The sequence below is a fragment of the Lacerta agilis genome, chromosome 3, assembly GCF_009819535.1.
Source record: "Lacerta agilis isolate rLacAgi1 chromosome 3, rLacAgi1.pri, whole genome shotgun sequence".
NCBI lineage: Eukaryota > Metazoa > Chordata > Lepidosauria > Squamata > Lacertidae > Lacerta > Lacerta agilis.
In genome coordinates, this window is record NC_046314.1 from 63,420,162 (window position 1) to 63,432,823 (window position 12,662).

Genomic DNA, 12,662 nt, shown 5'->3' on the forward strand with positions numbered 1-12,662 from the left:
TATAATCAGTAGAGTTTTACTAATGACATAGGTAGTACTAGCTTCCCTGGGGAGTGTGTGTATTACTGAGCGGCCGCTGAGTTTGTCTCCCTCCAGCTCTGAGTGTTTGCATCTGTGCTTGTGCACAAACTACTTACCTGTGTTTCCTCCCCCCCCCCCGCCCGTCGCAGTGTGTGTATGTACAGTATATGTTAAGTGCATGCACACACTTTAGCATACAACCATTGAAGGGATGGCCAACTCTCAGTGTGGCCCTCAAGTCAAAAAATGTTAGCCACCCATGCTTTATAGGATTGCAGCCTTAGGCAAGCTATTGTCTCTCAGTGCTCCATCTGCAACATGTGATAATAATTCTCAGAAAAGGGCTGATAAGAATTACTGAGGTAGCATACATGAAGTATGCCCTGAAATGCCCTATTAGCCTCTATAAATGAAAAATATGATTCTTGTTGGTTTTTCTCCTCATGCCTTTTAACACATGTCCACCCACATTGCAAGAATCTGATGTCTTTAATTTGATGACCCAGAACAGCCTGGCCTGGGACTAGAAATTTCAGCCATGCAGTAAACAAGCTAAACAGCAGACTAAGTAAAAGCTCTAAAGTCTGCATATGGCTCAATTTTGCTAAACAAATTGGTGTGTATTAATTGTTGTATATTTGCAAAATTACATATGCTTCCTTGTTTTCATTCACTGTGCATCAGCTCAGTCTTACCCCTTGTGATTTTCTCTCTGTTACCATTTCCCACTCATTTATCTCATCTCAGTTGTTCTCTGTTCTTCTTCCCTTTGCTGTTTCTCCCTTTCTCATGCCTATTGTCTTTCTTTGCTGTTCAAGTTCTTGAGTCTTTTAGAATCTATTTCTTCTCACGTTGATTACTACTGTATGCAGGTGTCATCTGTCAGCTATAGAATCTTTCACCAAGGTTTTCCTCCTTTTGTGTTACACTGGATAAATGCTCTTGCATCCATCAAAATCACCTTCTGCACACTCGTTACTATGAGATGGAGTTTTAAACCACCATTTTCTATTCATGAGGAGGTGATGAAAGAGAGTAGATTTCTAGAAGTGGGCTTTTAATCTAAGGTAGTGATTACAAGCACAGGACCAACTAGGGAAGGGCAGTGTCTCTTGCATGCAGAAAGTCCCATGTCCACATTCTGGCATTTTCAGGTAGGGCTGGGAGAGATTATAGAGAGCTGTTGCCAGTCAGTACTGAGCTAGATGGACCAGTGGTCAGTATAAGGCAGCTTCATATGTCCCTAGTTGGCTGTATCACTCCTCCACATTTATTGATCTATGATCAAAGAAAGGGGCGGTTTTGTTATTGAAGTTAGGAGAATTATTTCATCAACCCCATCAGGTTTTATTCATTCATTCATTTATCATATTATTCTTCTGTCTATCCTTTGACCAAAGCAGCTTACAACAGTGTCTAGAATACTAAAAGTATTGCAGAACATTATGTAGTACGCATGCAGTTCTGCATCAATTACGTCCAGTACAACCCCCCTCCCCCGGCATCAATTCCTAACATATTCCTGAAAATAATGTATATTTAATCTCCTTCTAAGTGCTGCTATGGTTCTGCTGTGATGCATGTTCTATATGATGCTCTTCCACAACCCGGGGCTACCACCAAGAAAGCCCTGATTCTTGCTGAGGCTGGTATGGTAAGACTAGAATTTGTACATGTAGGTTTTGGAAATGTTTCATGCCCTGTGGAAATCACCCTTTGTGAACTTTGGCAAGTCAGTAAACTTCTTTGGATTTCAGTTTAACAAGACATTTATTCCTAAAGGAACTTTGATATCTTCATATTGAAGCTCCTATTCAAGAGCAAAATATTGTTGTTGTTGTTGTTTTTATTCCTTGTTCTGTTAGTAGCTTTGTTTCTTTTTTGCAGCTGTTGGATACCTACAGAAAACATGCCTTCCAGCAAGCAGTTCTCGCAGCATATTAATTGGGCTCAGAGCACAAGGAAATCCGACCTTTCAAAGTACCTGACTGCACATTAGTCTGTTGCTGGGTTTGAAGCCTGGTTTATGGGTAGCAAACAATTATAAAAATTAGCATAGAAAAAGAATTCTAGAGATCATGAGAAGATCATATGGTCTTCCACCCTCTGCTTGCAATTAAGACTGTTATTGGCTAAGACTTTTGAATCTGCAGTGTATCTTACAAAACAGAAAAATATAAGAAGAGTTATTAAAGGAAGATGACCCATTTGTGCAAGTCTTAGTGAATATGCCATTTGACTTTTGCTTTAAAAAAAGATGTATTGACTAGAGAAGTTCAGAAAACACCCCCAGTTCAATAATTGTATCAGATATGAAAACAGCTCCTAATTAGTTTTGATCTTGCTGAGAAATTCAAGTCCAAAAACAGTAGAATAGAAGCTGACAGGTCAACCAAGGAAGTATTCTTGCTCATTTACTTTTTCCTGCTTTAATTCTTACCAAGTATCGCTTGACATATGGGCCATTCACTTGGCTGTAAAAATAACACCAGTAGTGAGAGTGTTTTTTAAAACAAAAGTGACTTGTTAAAGAGCACTCACTGGGCTGACCCATTAATGCATTTGTTATTTAAAACTGTTAATAAAAGGAGAGAGTCTTCTTAGTACAGTATTTAAAAGATTAACTCCATGACACTTTTTTATATATGGGAAAAAAAACCTTGATATTTATATAGTGCCACAATGTTGCATAAGCCTACAGGATTCCAGTGATTACTGGTAGTTTTCTCAGTGCTATGTCCTCTCATTCATTGCACTGGCACTTTGAGTGTTCCGTGATATGCCTTTAATTTTGATGTCTCAGATACTACCAATCATCACAACAATCTGGCATACTATCTGTGTACACTGCTGTCTCAGATAAGTCCAGTTGCCATCAAGTATTCAATTGTTCAATAGTCATAAGTATAACACTGATGTGCTAAACAACACCTACAAGATATCTGATCTATGATTAATGTTCAGTATCACCATTTTAAATAAATATGCAATGTGATACATCTAATCAGAAGTATGCTGCATTGATTCCTTGTGTGATTCTCTTGCTATAAAAAAAATATTATCTTGAATGGGAAGGTCTTGATTTTCTATTGCTATAAGGACAATAGTTCTCAAAACATGTATACATCTAATTAAACAAAAAACCCCAAACACTTTAAGGCTTATTTGTTCACTCCTAATGGTATACAGTGATCAGAATCAGTTCAATGTTTTTTGTTGCCCTGAGCAACAAAACTTGCTTCCCTCCTTTCCTTCCATCCACATTTGAATCTTCTTGCTTGTTGAGAAGCATTAAATTACCAAGTGTTGACTATAATCACATTTTTCTTGTTTTTTATTTTTATTTATTTAACAAAACATTCAGGAATCATCTTGAAATCATTTCAGAGTAAGCTAAACACATAAAGGTATTAAGATGGCCTTCTGGATGAGACCAAAGACCCATCTAGTTCAACACCCTAAAGCTCACTTTGGCAGCACATATACTATAAACCTATAAAAATATACAGAGGTTAGCATATTTAACATCCAGCATTCTGCAGCCAGATGCTTTGGGGTTTGTAGGACATGAAGGCTTCATCCCTCCTTCCCTGCTTGTCACCTAGCCATTTATATTCAAAGACCTACTTCTTCAAAAAGACATTTGTACAGAATAGACAGACAGTACGTGGAGAAGCAGACTGCAAAATTAAGTATCTTGTAATGCTGAATAAAGGGCAAAAAAACTGTGTTTCCAGTTGTTTCAATGAGATTGATTGATTGATTGATTGATTGTGCTTATAGACTGCTTTTGGTCACACTGTGACCTCAAAGTGGTTTCCAGCATGCAGATAAAATAACATATCACTTAAAATTCAAAAAAGCAGTAAAATACAGCAATGGTTTAATCTGATATTAAGTACAGGCAGCTGAGCTAGGTAAACAAATCTTGTAAAGGCATCTCTCTATGATCAGATCAGAAAGATAACATTTTCCCAAACCACACCTTCATATCTCTTTGTAACCATGAACGGTCCCTAATGTGTGCAAACAGACAAGAGACAAACAGACAGATACTGGTTCCAGACTAAATTACCGGGTAGGTACAGTATATTTTAGCCTCATTTAAATCAATAGGATAAATTGACTAACTTAAGTCACATTGATTTCAGAGGGACTAAAGCATGACTCGTCTGGATCCCTAGTCAGTCTATCTAAACATCTTCCTTGATGTAAACATATGTTTTGTCATTCTGTCATCAAAGGTTTATTGTTAATACAATCTGAGGTTGGCATAGCAGAGCACTGAGATACAGTACAAGGAAGTTGAAAAAGAGAAAGACTACCTTTCCCTCCTACTTCTCTAGCCCACAGAAACCTCTTATTAGATGAGGCAGAAGATCACAATGTGTGGTTAATTTTATCACCCCAATCAGGAAGAAACTTCATTCATAGAAATATCGTTATAGCAATGTGATTCTTGGTTGAAGGGTAGTAGTATAGAAAAGAACAACAACAATGGTGTTAAAGCAGTAAAACTGTGTCTGACAACTAGCCCCTCCCCCCCGGCCAATGAATTAGTGAGGTAAGGATGATTATGGCTGACAAACACATAAAGGTAAAGGGACCCCTGACCATTAGGTCCAGTCACGGGCGACTCTGGGGTTGCGGCACTCATCTCGCTTTACTGGCCGAGGGAGCCGGTGTACAGCTTCCGGGTCATGTGCCAGCATGACTAAGCCGCTTCTGGTGAACCAGGGCAGTGCATGGAAATGCAGTTTACCTTCCCGCCGGAGCAGTACCTATTTATTTACTTGCACTTTTATGTGCTTTCGAATTGCTAGGTTGGCAGGAGCAGGGACCGAACAACAGGAGCTCACCTCGTCGGTTTGAACCGCCGACCTTCTGATCGGCAAGCCCTAGGTTTAACCCACAGCGCCACCCACACATACCTAGATGCTAAATGGGGGGTATAGGGGAATTAGAAATATTTATATGAATTTGTCTATGGTAAAGGTGTTGATTTTGCACACCCTGTTATTTTTTCTATAGCTATAGGCTCCTGTTAAAAAGTGAGCTTCATTTGGACTTTTCTAACATTCTAGTGCATAGTTGTGACAGTTGAAAAACAGCAGTTAAGAATGCAGCAAAACCATCAGTGGGCAGGGAAAAAGAATCTGTTCAAGCAGAGGAGCTTTTATCTCCCCTTGGTGGTATTCCAACAGCTTCACAAGGTTGGGTAAGTTTTTATATATAACGGAGTATCACCTTGATGTTTTATGTTGGTGTTGTATTTGTATTACGTTTTACCATGTTTTGAAACATTGATTTGGAAGTCTGTTTGGAAGTTCAGTGGCAAGAAACCAACAGCACAAGAATGTATTTGCGTGCTAATGTTTCGGCCATTAGTTTCAGAGCTGCCTTTGGCATTACTTTTTAAGACAAGCAATTGTTGCATAGCATACATTGCATCTGAGTGGGGAACCTGAAACCTTCCAGATGCTATAATAGTGCAACTCCCATCAGCCTCAGTTACAATGGCCCATGGTCAGGGGCTGATTGGTGCTCTAATCCAGAAATATCAGGAGGGCTACAGGTTCCCCATAGTTACATTTCCTTGGTCTGATCTTGGAAGAGAGCAGTGCAGGAAGCTGGTCCATTAACCACTCTCCCTGTGTCACCCGTTTCTCAGCACACTAAACCTCAGCAAATGAACCTGGTGAATATAAAAGGCTCCACTACTGTTTAGCTGTTGTTATCCCACTTCTCATTGGGATGCTTCCTTGTGAGTAGTGCAGCTGAACAGTGATGTTGCATGGGGGAGTCACAGGGGTGATTGATTGCCCTGGGGACAAAATTGTTAGGGGTGCAAAATTTCAACACCTGGTGGTGCCTCAATACAGCTGTGTGCTTCCATCACGGGGCTCTGTTGAAAACAACTTCTCCATTCAAACCAGGAAGTGACCTTTCCAGACAACAGAACAACTCTCCTTAATCCTGTAGTTAAAATGTTCTGGGTGATGCGGACGCCGTTAGGCAGTTGAATGTGCATGCATACCCCATCATCATCATTAACCCCCCCCCCCCCGTGCAGCCCTGGGTGCTGGCAACCCACACTATGCCACTGCAACTGATTGTCAGACTGCTTCCCAGCTGTCAGATTGGTTACAACTCTTATCAGCTATTTAGGTACTGTTATGTGTTGGGAACATAACAGGAAAATGAACTCATTTTTAACACATAATCACATTCTTGCAAACACAACTGAAAATGAGACATAATCAGGGACTTGAATGCTTTGCAGTTCCTAGGATATGTTTGGAAGATGCAGGGTTGGTACACAGTCAATTAAAAAGGTAAAGGGACCCCTGACCATTAGGTCTAGTTGTGTCTGACTCTGGGGTTGCGGTGCTCATCTCACATTACTGGCCGAGGGAGCCAGCGTACAGCTTCTGGGTCATGTGGCCAGTATTCTGAACCAGAGCAGCACACGGAAATGCCGTTTACCTTCCCGCCGGAGCGGTGCCTATTTATCTACTTGCACTTTGATGTGCTGTTCTCTCACCTTTTGAAACTCATTATTAGTGCACAAAGAAAATAGGAAGTTAATAAAGAAAGGGACTCAAGGATTAAGTACTACTAACCGAAATGCATGTAAGGCAGGATAGCCCATGAAAAGAGAACTCTGTGAATCAAAGATTGGTGAAAACAAAAGTATAGCATACATGAGTACTGAAGGATTAGACATTACAAAGATTTTAAAGAAAACCTTACACATACTCTCCTCCAATTTTAAAAAATAGTATCAATAATTCACTATCCTGTTCTAACTGTCTCAATTATTTAACATGATGTTTTGAGTAAGACACAGAATAAAAATACTGCCCGTTAACCCCTGATTCTAAATACTTTTACTTTGTTTTGGTGACACTTGCTTACAAATAGGATTAAGATGGCATATCAGTTATCCAACAAATAACTGTTTTATCACTAAATCATGGCAACCCACCCTGTATCCTCTTTGTAATGGTACAATAATAATTTCCTATCCTGAGGAACTGTATTAGCTCTTACAGTGTGAAGAGTGGTGGGAAGGTGATAGTAAAAAATGTATTAGTGGAAATGATTACCTTGGAACAATGAATGTTTGGTCTTACAAACAACTGCAGAAATAAATGTTGAAATGACTCTGAGGTTTAGATGTAGGAAAAAAGGAATGGGATTAACCCAAAGTAAATAACCACAAGGATTAAAAATCTGTACTATTAATATATAGTTTAAAATATAGTTTAAAATGCTTTAAACTTTTATCAGTGAGTCAAGTATTTGTGCTGAAATTTTACTTAAACAGCAATTATTAATTTGTTAGGTACTTGTATTGAGCCAACTACTGCACCATGGGAAAGGAAGCTGAATTAATTCAGTATCAGGACACACAATCCTATGTTCCTTATTCTGTTTTGTTCACCACTGTAACTTAATCTGAGCTATTGGAAATAGCATAAAGGACCTGTTTTGCATGAAAATAAATCTGTATTTATTCTGATGCAGCGTTAGGGGTTGAGGCCTTGCTTTGTTGGCTTCTTTTTTTGTTAGCTTTCCATTGAACAGAACCTCACTAATCAGATATTAGGAGAACTAACAACACTCTTTAAATACCTTTTGAAATTTGGTGGAAGAAAAATATGTTGGGGGGGATTAGATAGGCTCCTCTGCAAAGCTGTGAGTGAAACTGCACCTTTAACTGGATTTTTAAAAATATACCAATGCAGTGGTGTAGCAAGGACGGGGCGCTGGGGGCGGGGCGCCCCGTGTTCTGGGGGGTGACACTTGGCGGCCCCCTCCTGCCACTCCCTGCCGCCCGTGCTGCTCCAAGGATGGCCAGGGCAGCCTCACAAGCCGCCACTCGCCCAGCGTCTCCCCCGGTTGCCGCGGGAGCAGCAGCGCCGGGCAGGATGCATTTGAGTCGGTGCTGCTGCTCCCGAGCGAGCCGCTGAGCAAGCGGTGGCTTGTGGGGCTGCCCCAGCCGTGCATCCGAGTCGGCGCCGCTGCTCCCGCGGCGACCGAGCGAGCCGCGGGGATAGGGCAGCCCTACTGCTTCCTCCACCACTGTACCAATGCACATATATTTTACATTTTCACTTAATCATACTTTCAGGATAGTAAACCACTAATATCAATGGACCTTATTCCATGTGTGCTTAGAGTTGCAGGTTCAACTTTGAACAAATACATTCTAGGGTCCAGATTGCTTACATAATAAATGTGTAACCACTTCCTCAGTCTAGTCTAGTCATGACTATTGCATGGCTTTGAGCAGGTAACTATTAGCATAAGTGCATATGAATAAACACACTGTGTGAGCTGCAGCCCCACACCTAGCTATCAAAGCATTTCACCTTGGGCTGAGTTTACTACCTCAGACAAAGGAGATGCCCCCCCTTTCATTTTCCTTACGGAAGCTGAGTGAACTTTACTTCAGTAGTACAGCATCTCCCACCACAGTGAAGGGGAACAGACTTGCTTAGGAAATCCAGGAACGTTGAGGTGGCAACACTCAAGAGCTGCTGCTTAGGGTGTTACAGGAATTCTAAAGTCTCATATATATAAATCAGTATTTTCTTACAACAAGGGGAAAATAGCGAGAGAAGGGCACAGCTTTGTCCTCCAACATTTTGCTACCACTTTCTGTCTCTAGTAACGGCCAGCTGAGGTGACCACCTCTTTGTCTAATGCTGGGAGTGCCCTGCAGCTGCAGTCTTTCATTGGAAAACAAAACCCTGAACAAATACATTTTAGTAAAAATGGGTGAGTGGCAGATACTGCTATCACTTTAATACGTAATGACAAAAGAAATGTAAACTGTTCTATATGCTATGAGAAAATCCAACTATTATGTCCCAGAATCCTGGGAACTGTAGTTTGTTAAGGGTCTTGGGAATTACAGCTCCATGATGAGAGATAAAATACAGTTCCCAGTATTCTTTGGGGAAAACCAAGTGTGACATATTTACAATGTCTACTCAAAAGTACGTCCCATTGAATCAGAGCATCTTACTCCCGTATACACATGTATTGGATTGCAGGGTATAAAGTGCTAGGACTTTTAAAAATAACTCAAAGTAAACAAAATATCTGTTTTCAATTTTATTGAAAGGCAGTTCAGTCATTGCCGATTTAGTATCATATTATGAAGAAATAAAAAGCCATCAATATTTTAGTTGTTGTTGTTGTTCAGTCGTTCAGTCGTGTCCGACTCTTCGTGACCCCATGGACCAGAGCACGCCAGGCACGCCTATCCTTCACTGCCTCTCGCAGTTTGGCCAAACTCATGTTAGTAGCTTCAAGAGCACTGTCCAACCATCTCATCCTCTGTCGTCCCCTTCTCCTTGTGCCCTCCATCTTTCCCAACATCAGGGTCTTTTCTAGGGATTCTTCTCTTCTCATGAGGTGGCCAAAGTACTGGAGCCTCAACTTCAGGATCTGTCCTTCTAGTGAGTACTCAGGGCTGATTTCTTTGAGAATGGATAGGTTTGATCTTCTTGCAGTCCACGGGACTCTCAAGAGTCTCCTCCAGCACCATAATTCAAAAGCATCAATTCTACAGCGATCAGCCTTCTTTATGGTCCAGCTCTCACTTCCGTACATTACTACTGGGAAAACCATAGCTTTAACTATACGGACTTTTGTCGGCAAGGTGATGTCTTTGCTTTTTAAGATGCTGTCTAGGTTTGTCATTGCTTTTCTCCCAAGAAGCAGGCGTCTTCTGATTTCGTGACTGCTGTCACCATCTGCAGTGATCATGGAACCCAAGAAAGTGAAATCTCTCACTGCCTCCATTTCTTCCCCTTCTATTTGCCAGGAGGTGATGGGACCAGTGGCCATGATCTTAGTTTTTTTGATGTTGAGCTTCAGACCATATTTTGCGCTCTCTTCTTTCACCCTCATTAAAAGGTTCTTCAATTCTTCCTCACTTTCTGCCATCAAGGTAGTATCATCAGCATATCTGAGGTTGTTGATATTTTTTCCGGCAATCTTAATTCCGGTTGGGGATTCATCCAGTCCAGCCTTTCGCATGATGTATTCTGCATATAAGTTAAATAAGCAGGGAGACAATATACAGCCTTGTCGTACTCCTTTCCCAATTTTGAACCAATCAGTTGTTCCATATCCAGTTCTAACTGTAGCTTCTTGTCCCACATAGAGATTTCTCAGGAGGCAAATGAGGTGATCCGGCACTCCCATTTCTTTAAGAACTTGCCATAGTTTGCTGTGGTCGACACAGTCAAATGCTTTTGCATAATCAATGAAGCAGAAGTAGATGTTTTTCTGGAACTCTCTGGCTTTCTCCATAATCCAGCGCATGTTTGCAATTTGGTCTCTGGTTCCTCTGCCCCTTCGAAATCCAGCTTGCACTTCTGGGAGTTCTCGGTCCACATACTTTATTTTAGTACATTTCAGCAACTGCACTTTTCTTGTCGATCTTTGGAAAATCTCCAAATATACGATCCTAGTGATTCAGATTAGGCCTGTCTCTATGGCTTTGCAATGCTACTGGTTAATGGCAATTATTTTACTGACAAATCTAGCAGTTCTTATGCTATTCCACTTTGCTCCCCACCAAAAAACAACAAAAAAACACCCCAGAAGAATTAATTAGACAAGTCACTAGCCAGCAGTAGACTATCACATAGATAGCACAGGACAGGGCACCTACACATGAACATGAAAACCAGGCTTGTGGGCCTAGATAGGAATCAGGCCTGCAGGTCTACCAGTCTCTTCTGTATTGTTACATTGCTGTTGGCCGCCAATGGCACAGGCCCAGGCACACAAAATGTGTTCACTCTGGCTCAGAGCCCGCCTGCCTGTGTGCCAGGTGGGGCACAGTTTCCTCTGGGCGCCTCAGCTCCCTCCTGTTGACCGGCCAAGGGTTCAAGAGACAAGGGTGGTGGCGGCACTGATACAGTTCCTTGCCAACAGCACAAAGCAGCCTAGGTATGGAACACTTGCAGAAATAGAAACTGGCCACCTTTGATCTACCCTGTGTTTTGCTACATGGGAAGTATTGAAATAAGGGACGTTTGGCAATTCTAGTCCCTGGTGATTTATGCTTCGAGTACTACAGTAGGCACGGCCGCCTGCCTTTGCTCGGGTGGGAGGTGGGGAGCACATCAAAAATGCCTCGTCAGCTGAAGGTCACGGAGACGTAATCTGCAGAGCCACTTTCCCTCCAGCTCTCTCGGTAATGGAATTAAGGCCTATTAATCTAAAGCGATGGCGAGAGCGGGAAGCGACTCTTCCTTAGAAGGGGCACTTAGAAAAGTCAAAGAACTATCTCTGTGGCGGGGAGGGGGCAAAGAAGGCCCGGGGGGGGGGGTCAGCCACCTTGGTCAGAGGTGGCGGGATGTTGTCTCTCTCTCTTTTCCCCCGCCCCTTCTCGAGACCAGGTTTGATGCTGCAAGGCGTGTCCGAGGCTCTGCTCATGTGATGGAGCAGGAGGGAGAGGCGGGCGGGAGGACCAGAGAGGAGCTTGTTCTTTCCTCTCCCCCCCCCCCCTCTAAAGGAGTTTGCAGAAAGCTACTGGTTTCCTTCAGTCGCAGCTTGAGCGCTGTGCTGAGCGGCCGAGACTGAGGCGAAGGGCGCAGCTGCCTGGACAGCTTCATTATTGCTCTCATCTCTTTTATCATTCCTGGGCGGGAAGCGTTGGGTCTGGGCGGCGGAGGTGAGAGACCGGCGTCGCGAAGCAGCCACGCACCGAAGAGAGCGAAGCCATGGGAGCCGGCAGCTCTGCGGAGCAGCGGAGCCCGCAGGACGGGGCCACTGCAGCAGAGGAATCCCAGCCCAGCAGCCCTGCGGGAGAAGCGCCCACGGCGGCGGGGGCGGGGGCCGAGCCGGAGCAGCCAGAGGATCCCGCCAAGGTACGAGCCTCGGTGCCATGCTGCGCGTCTCGGAGAGTGCTAGGGGGGCCGAGGTGTGTGTTTGTGTGTTTTGAGGCCGCTCCACCTCAGTCAACTCAAACTTTAGACGGGTGCCTAAGCACCTGCGAAGGGACTGGCGGGCACCTGCCTCCCCTTCGCCCCCCCAACCGCCCGCGTCCTCTTCCACCCCCCAAAAATGGGTGAAGTTTGGCGGGGTGGGGCGTGGCGTCCGCTCGGCTCGGCTCTCCTGAGGCGGGGAACTGCGCAACCGGCACCTCCGCAGTAATAAACTCCTCTCTTCCCTTTGTCTGTCAGAAGGGCGGCCAAAAAAAGTACTTGGCGCAGGCGAAGGGCGGATGAGTAGCCGCCGAGGCGCTTCTGGGAGCCCCCAGGCCCCCCAGGAGCGCGGCCTGGCGTCGCCCCCCCCACCCCCCGCAGATCACCTCATGCCTTCTTCCCTGGGCGCTATTGGGAGCTCCCTATTGTATTTGGCTGTTTTACATCTCGCCTAGTTTAGTTTCCTGTGCGCAAGGTATTGCGGTGGTGGTGGGGGGAGCGAGTTAAGGCAGCCTCCCCTCTTGGTTTTCCTTTTGTGTATACGTACAGATTGGTGTGGGAAAAGACCCCACCCTATGGCCGGACGGCAGGGAGTGGACTGTGCTGTGCCAGGACTGCAGTCCTGCAGTCAGCCAGGGCTTGGTGGTACCCAGGGCTGCTGCAGTTGTAGCCTCTTTTCTTTCT

General features: G+C 43.8%; 1 protein-coding gene across 2 annotated transcripts in view; it reads left to right on the top strand.

Annotated features, from left to right (window-relative positions):
* Positions 1-5,112: 5,112 nt before the first annotated feature.
* Positions 5,113-12,662, top strand: part of AKAP12 (A-kinase anchoring protein 12) — a 68,512-nt gene continuing 60,962 nt past the window's right edge. The window contains exon 1 of one of the 2 annotated variants that reach the window (XM_033143993.1): positions 5,113-5,234. In XM_033143993.1, coding sequence (XP_032999884.1) covers positions 5,142-5,234 — 93 coding nt within the window. In that variant the 5' untranslated portion in view covers positions 5,113-5,141. Of the gene's footprint in view, positions 5,235-11,537; positions 11,922-12,662 lie in introns of those variants that run through there. The other variant, XM_033143992.1, reaches the window with a different exon arrangement.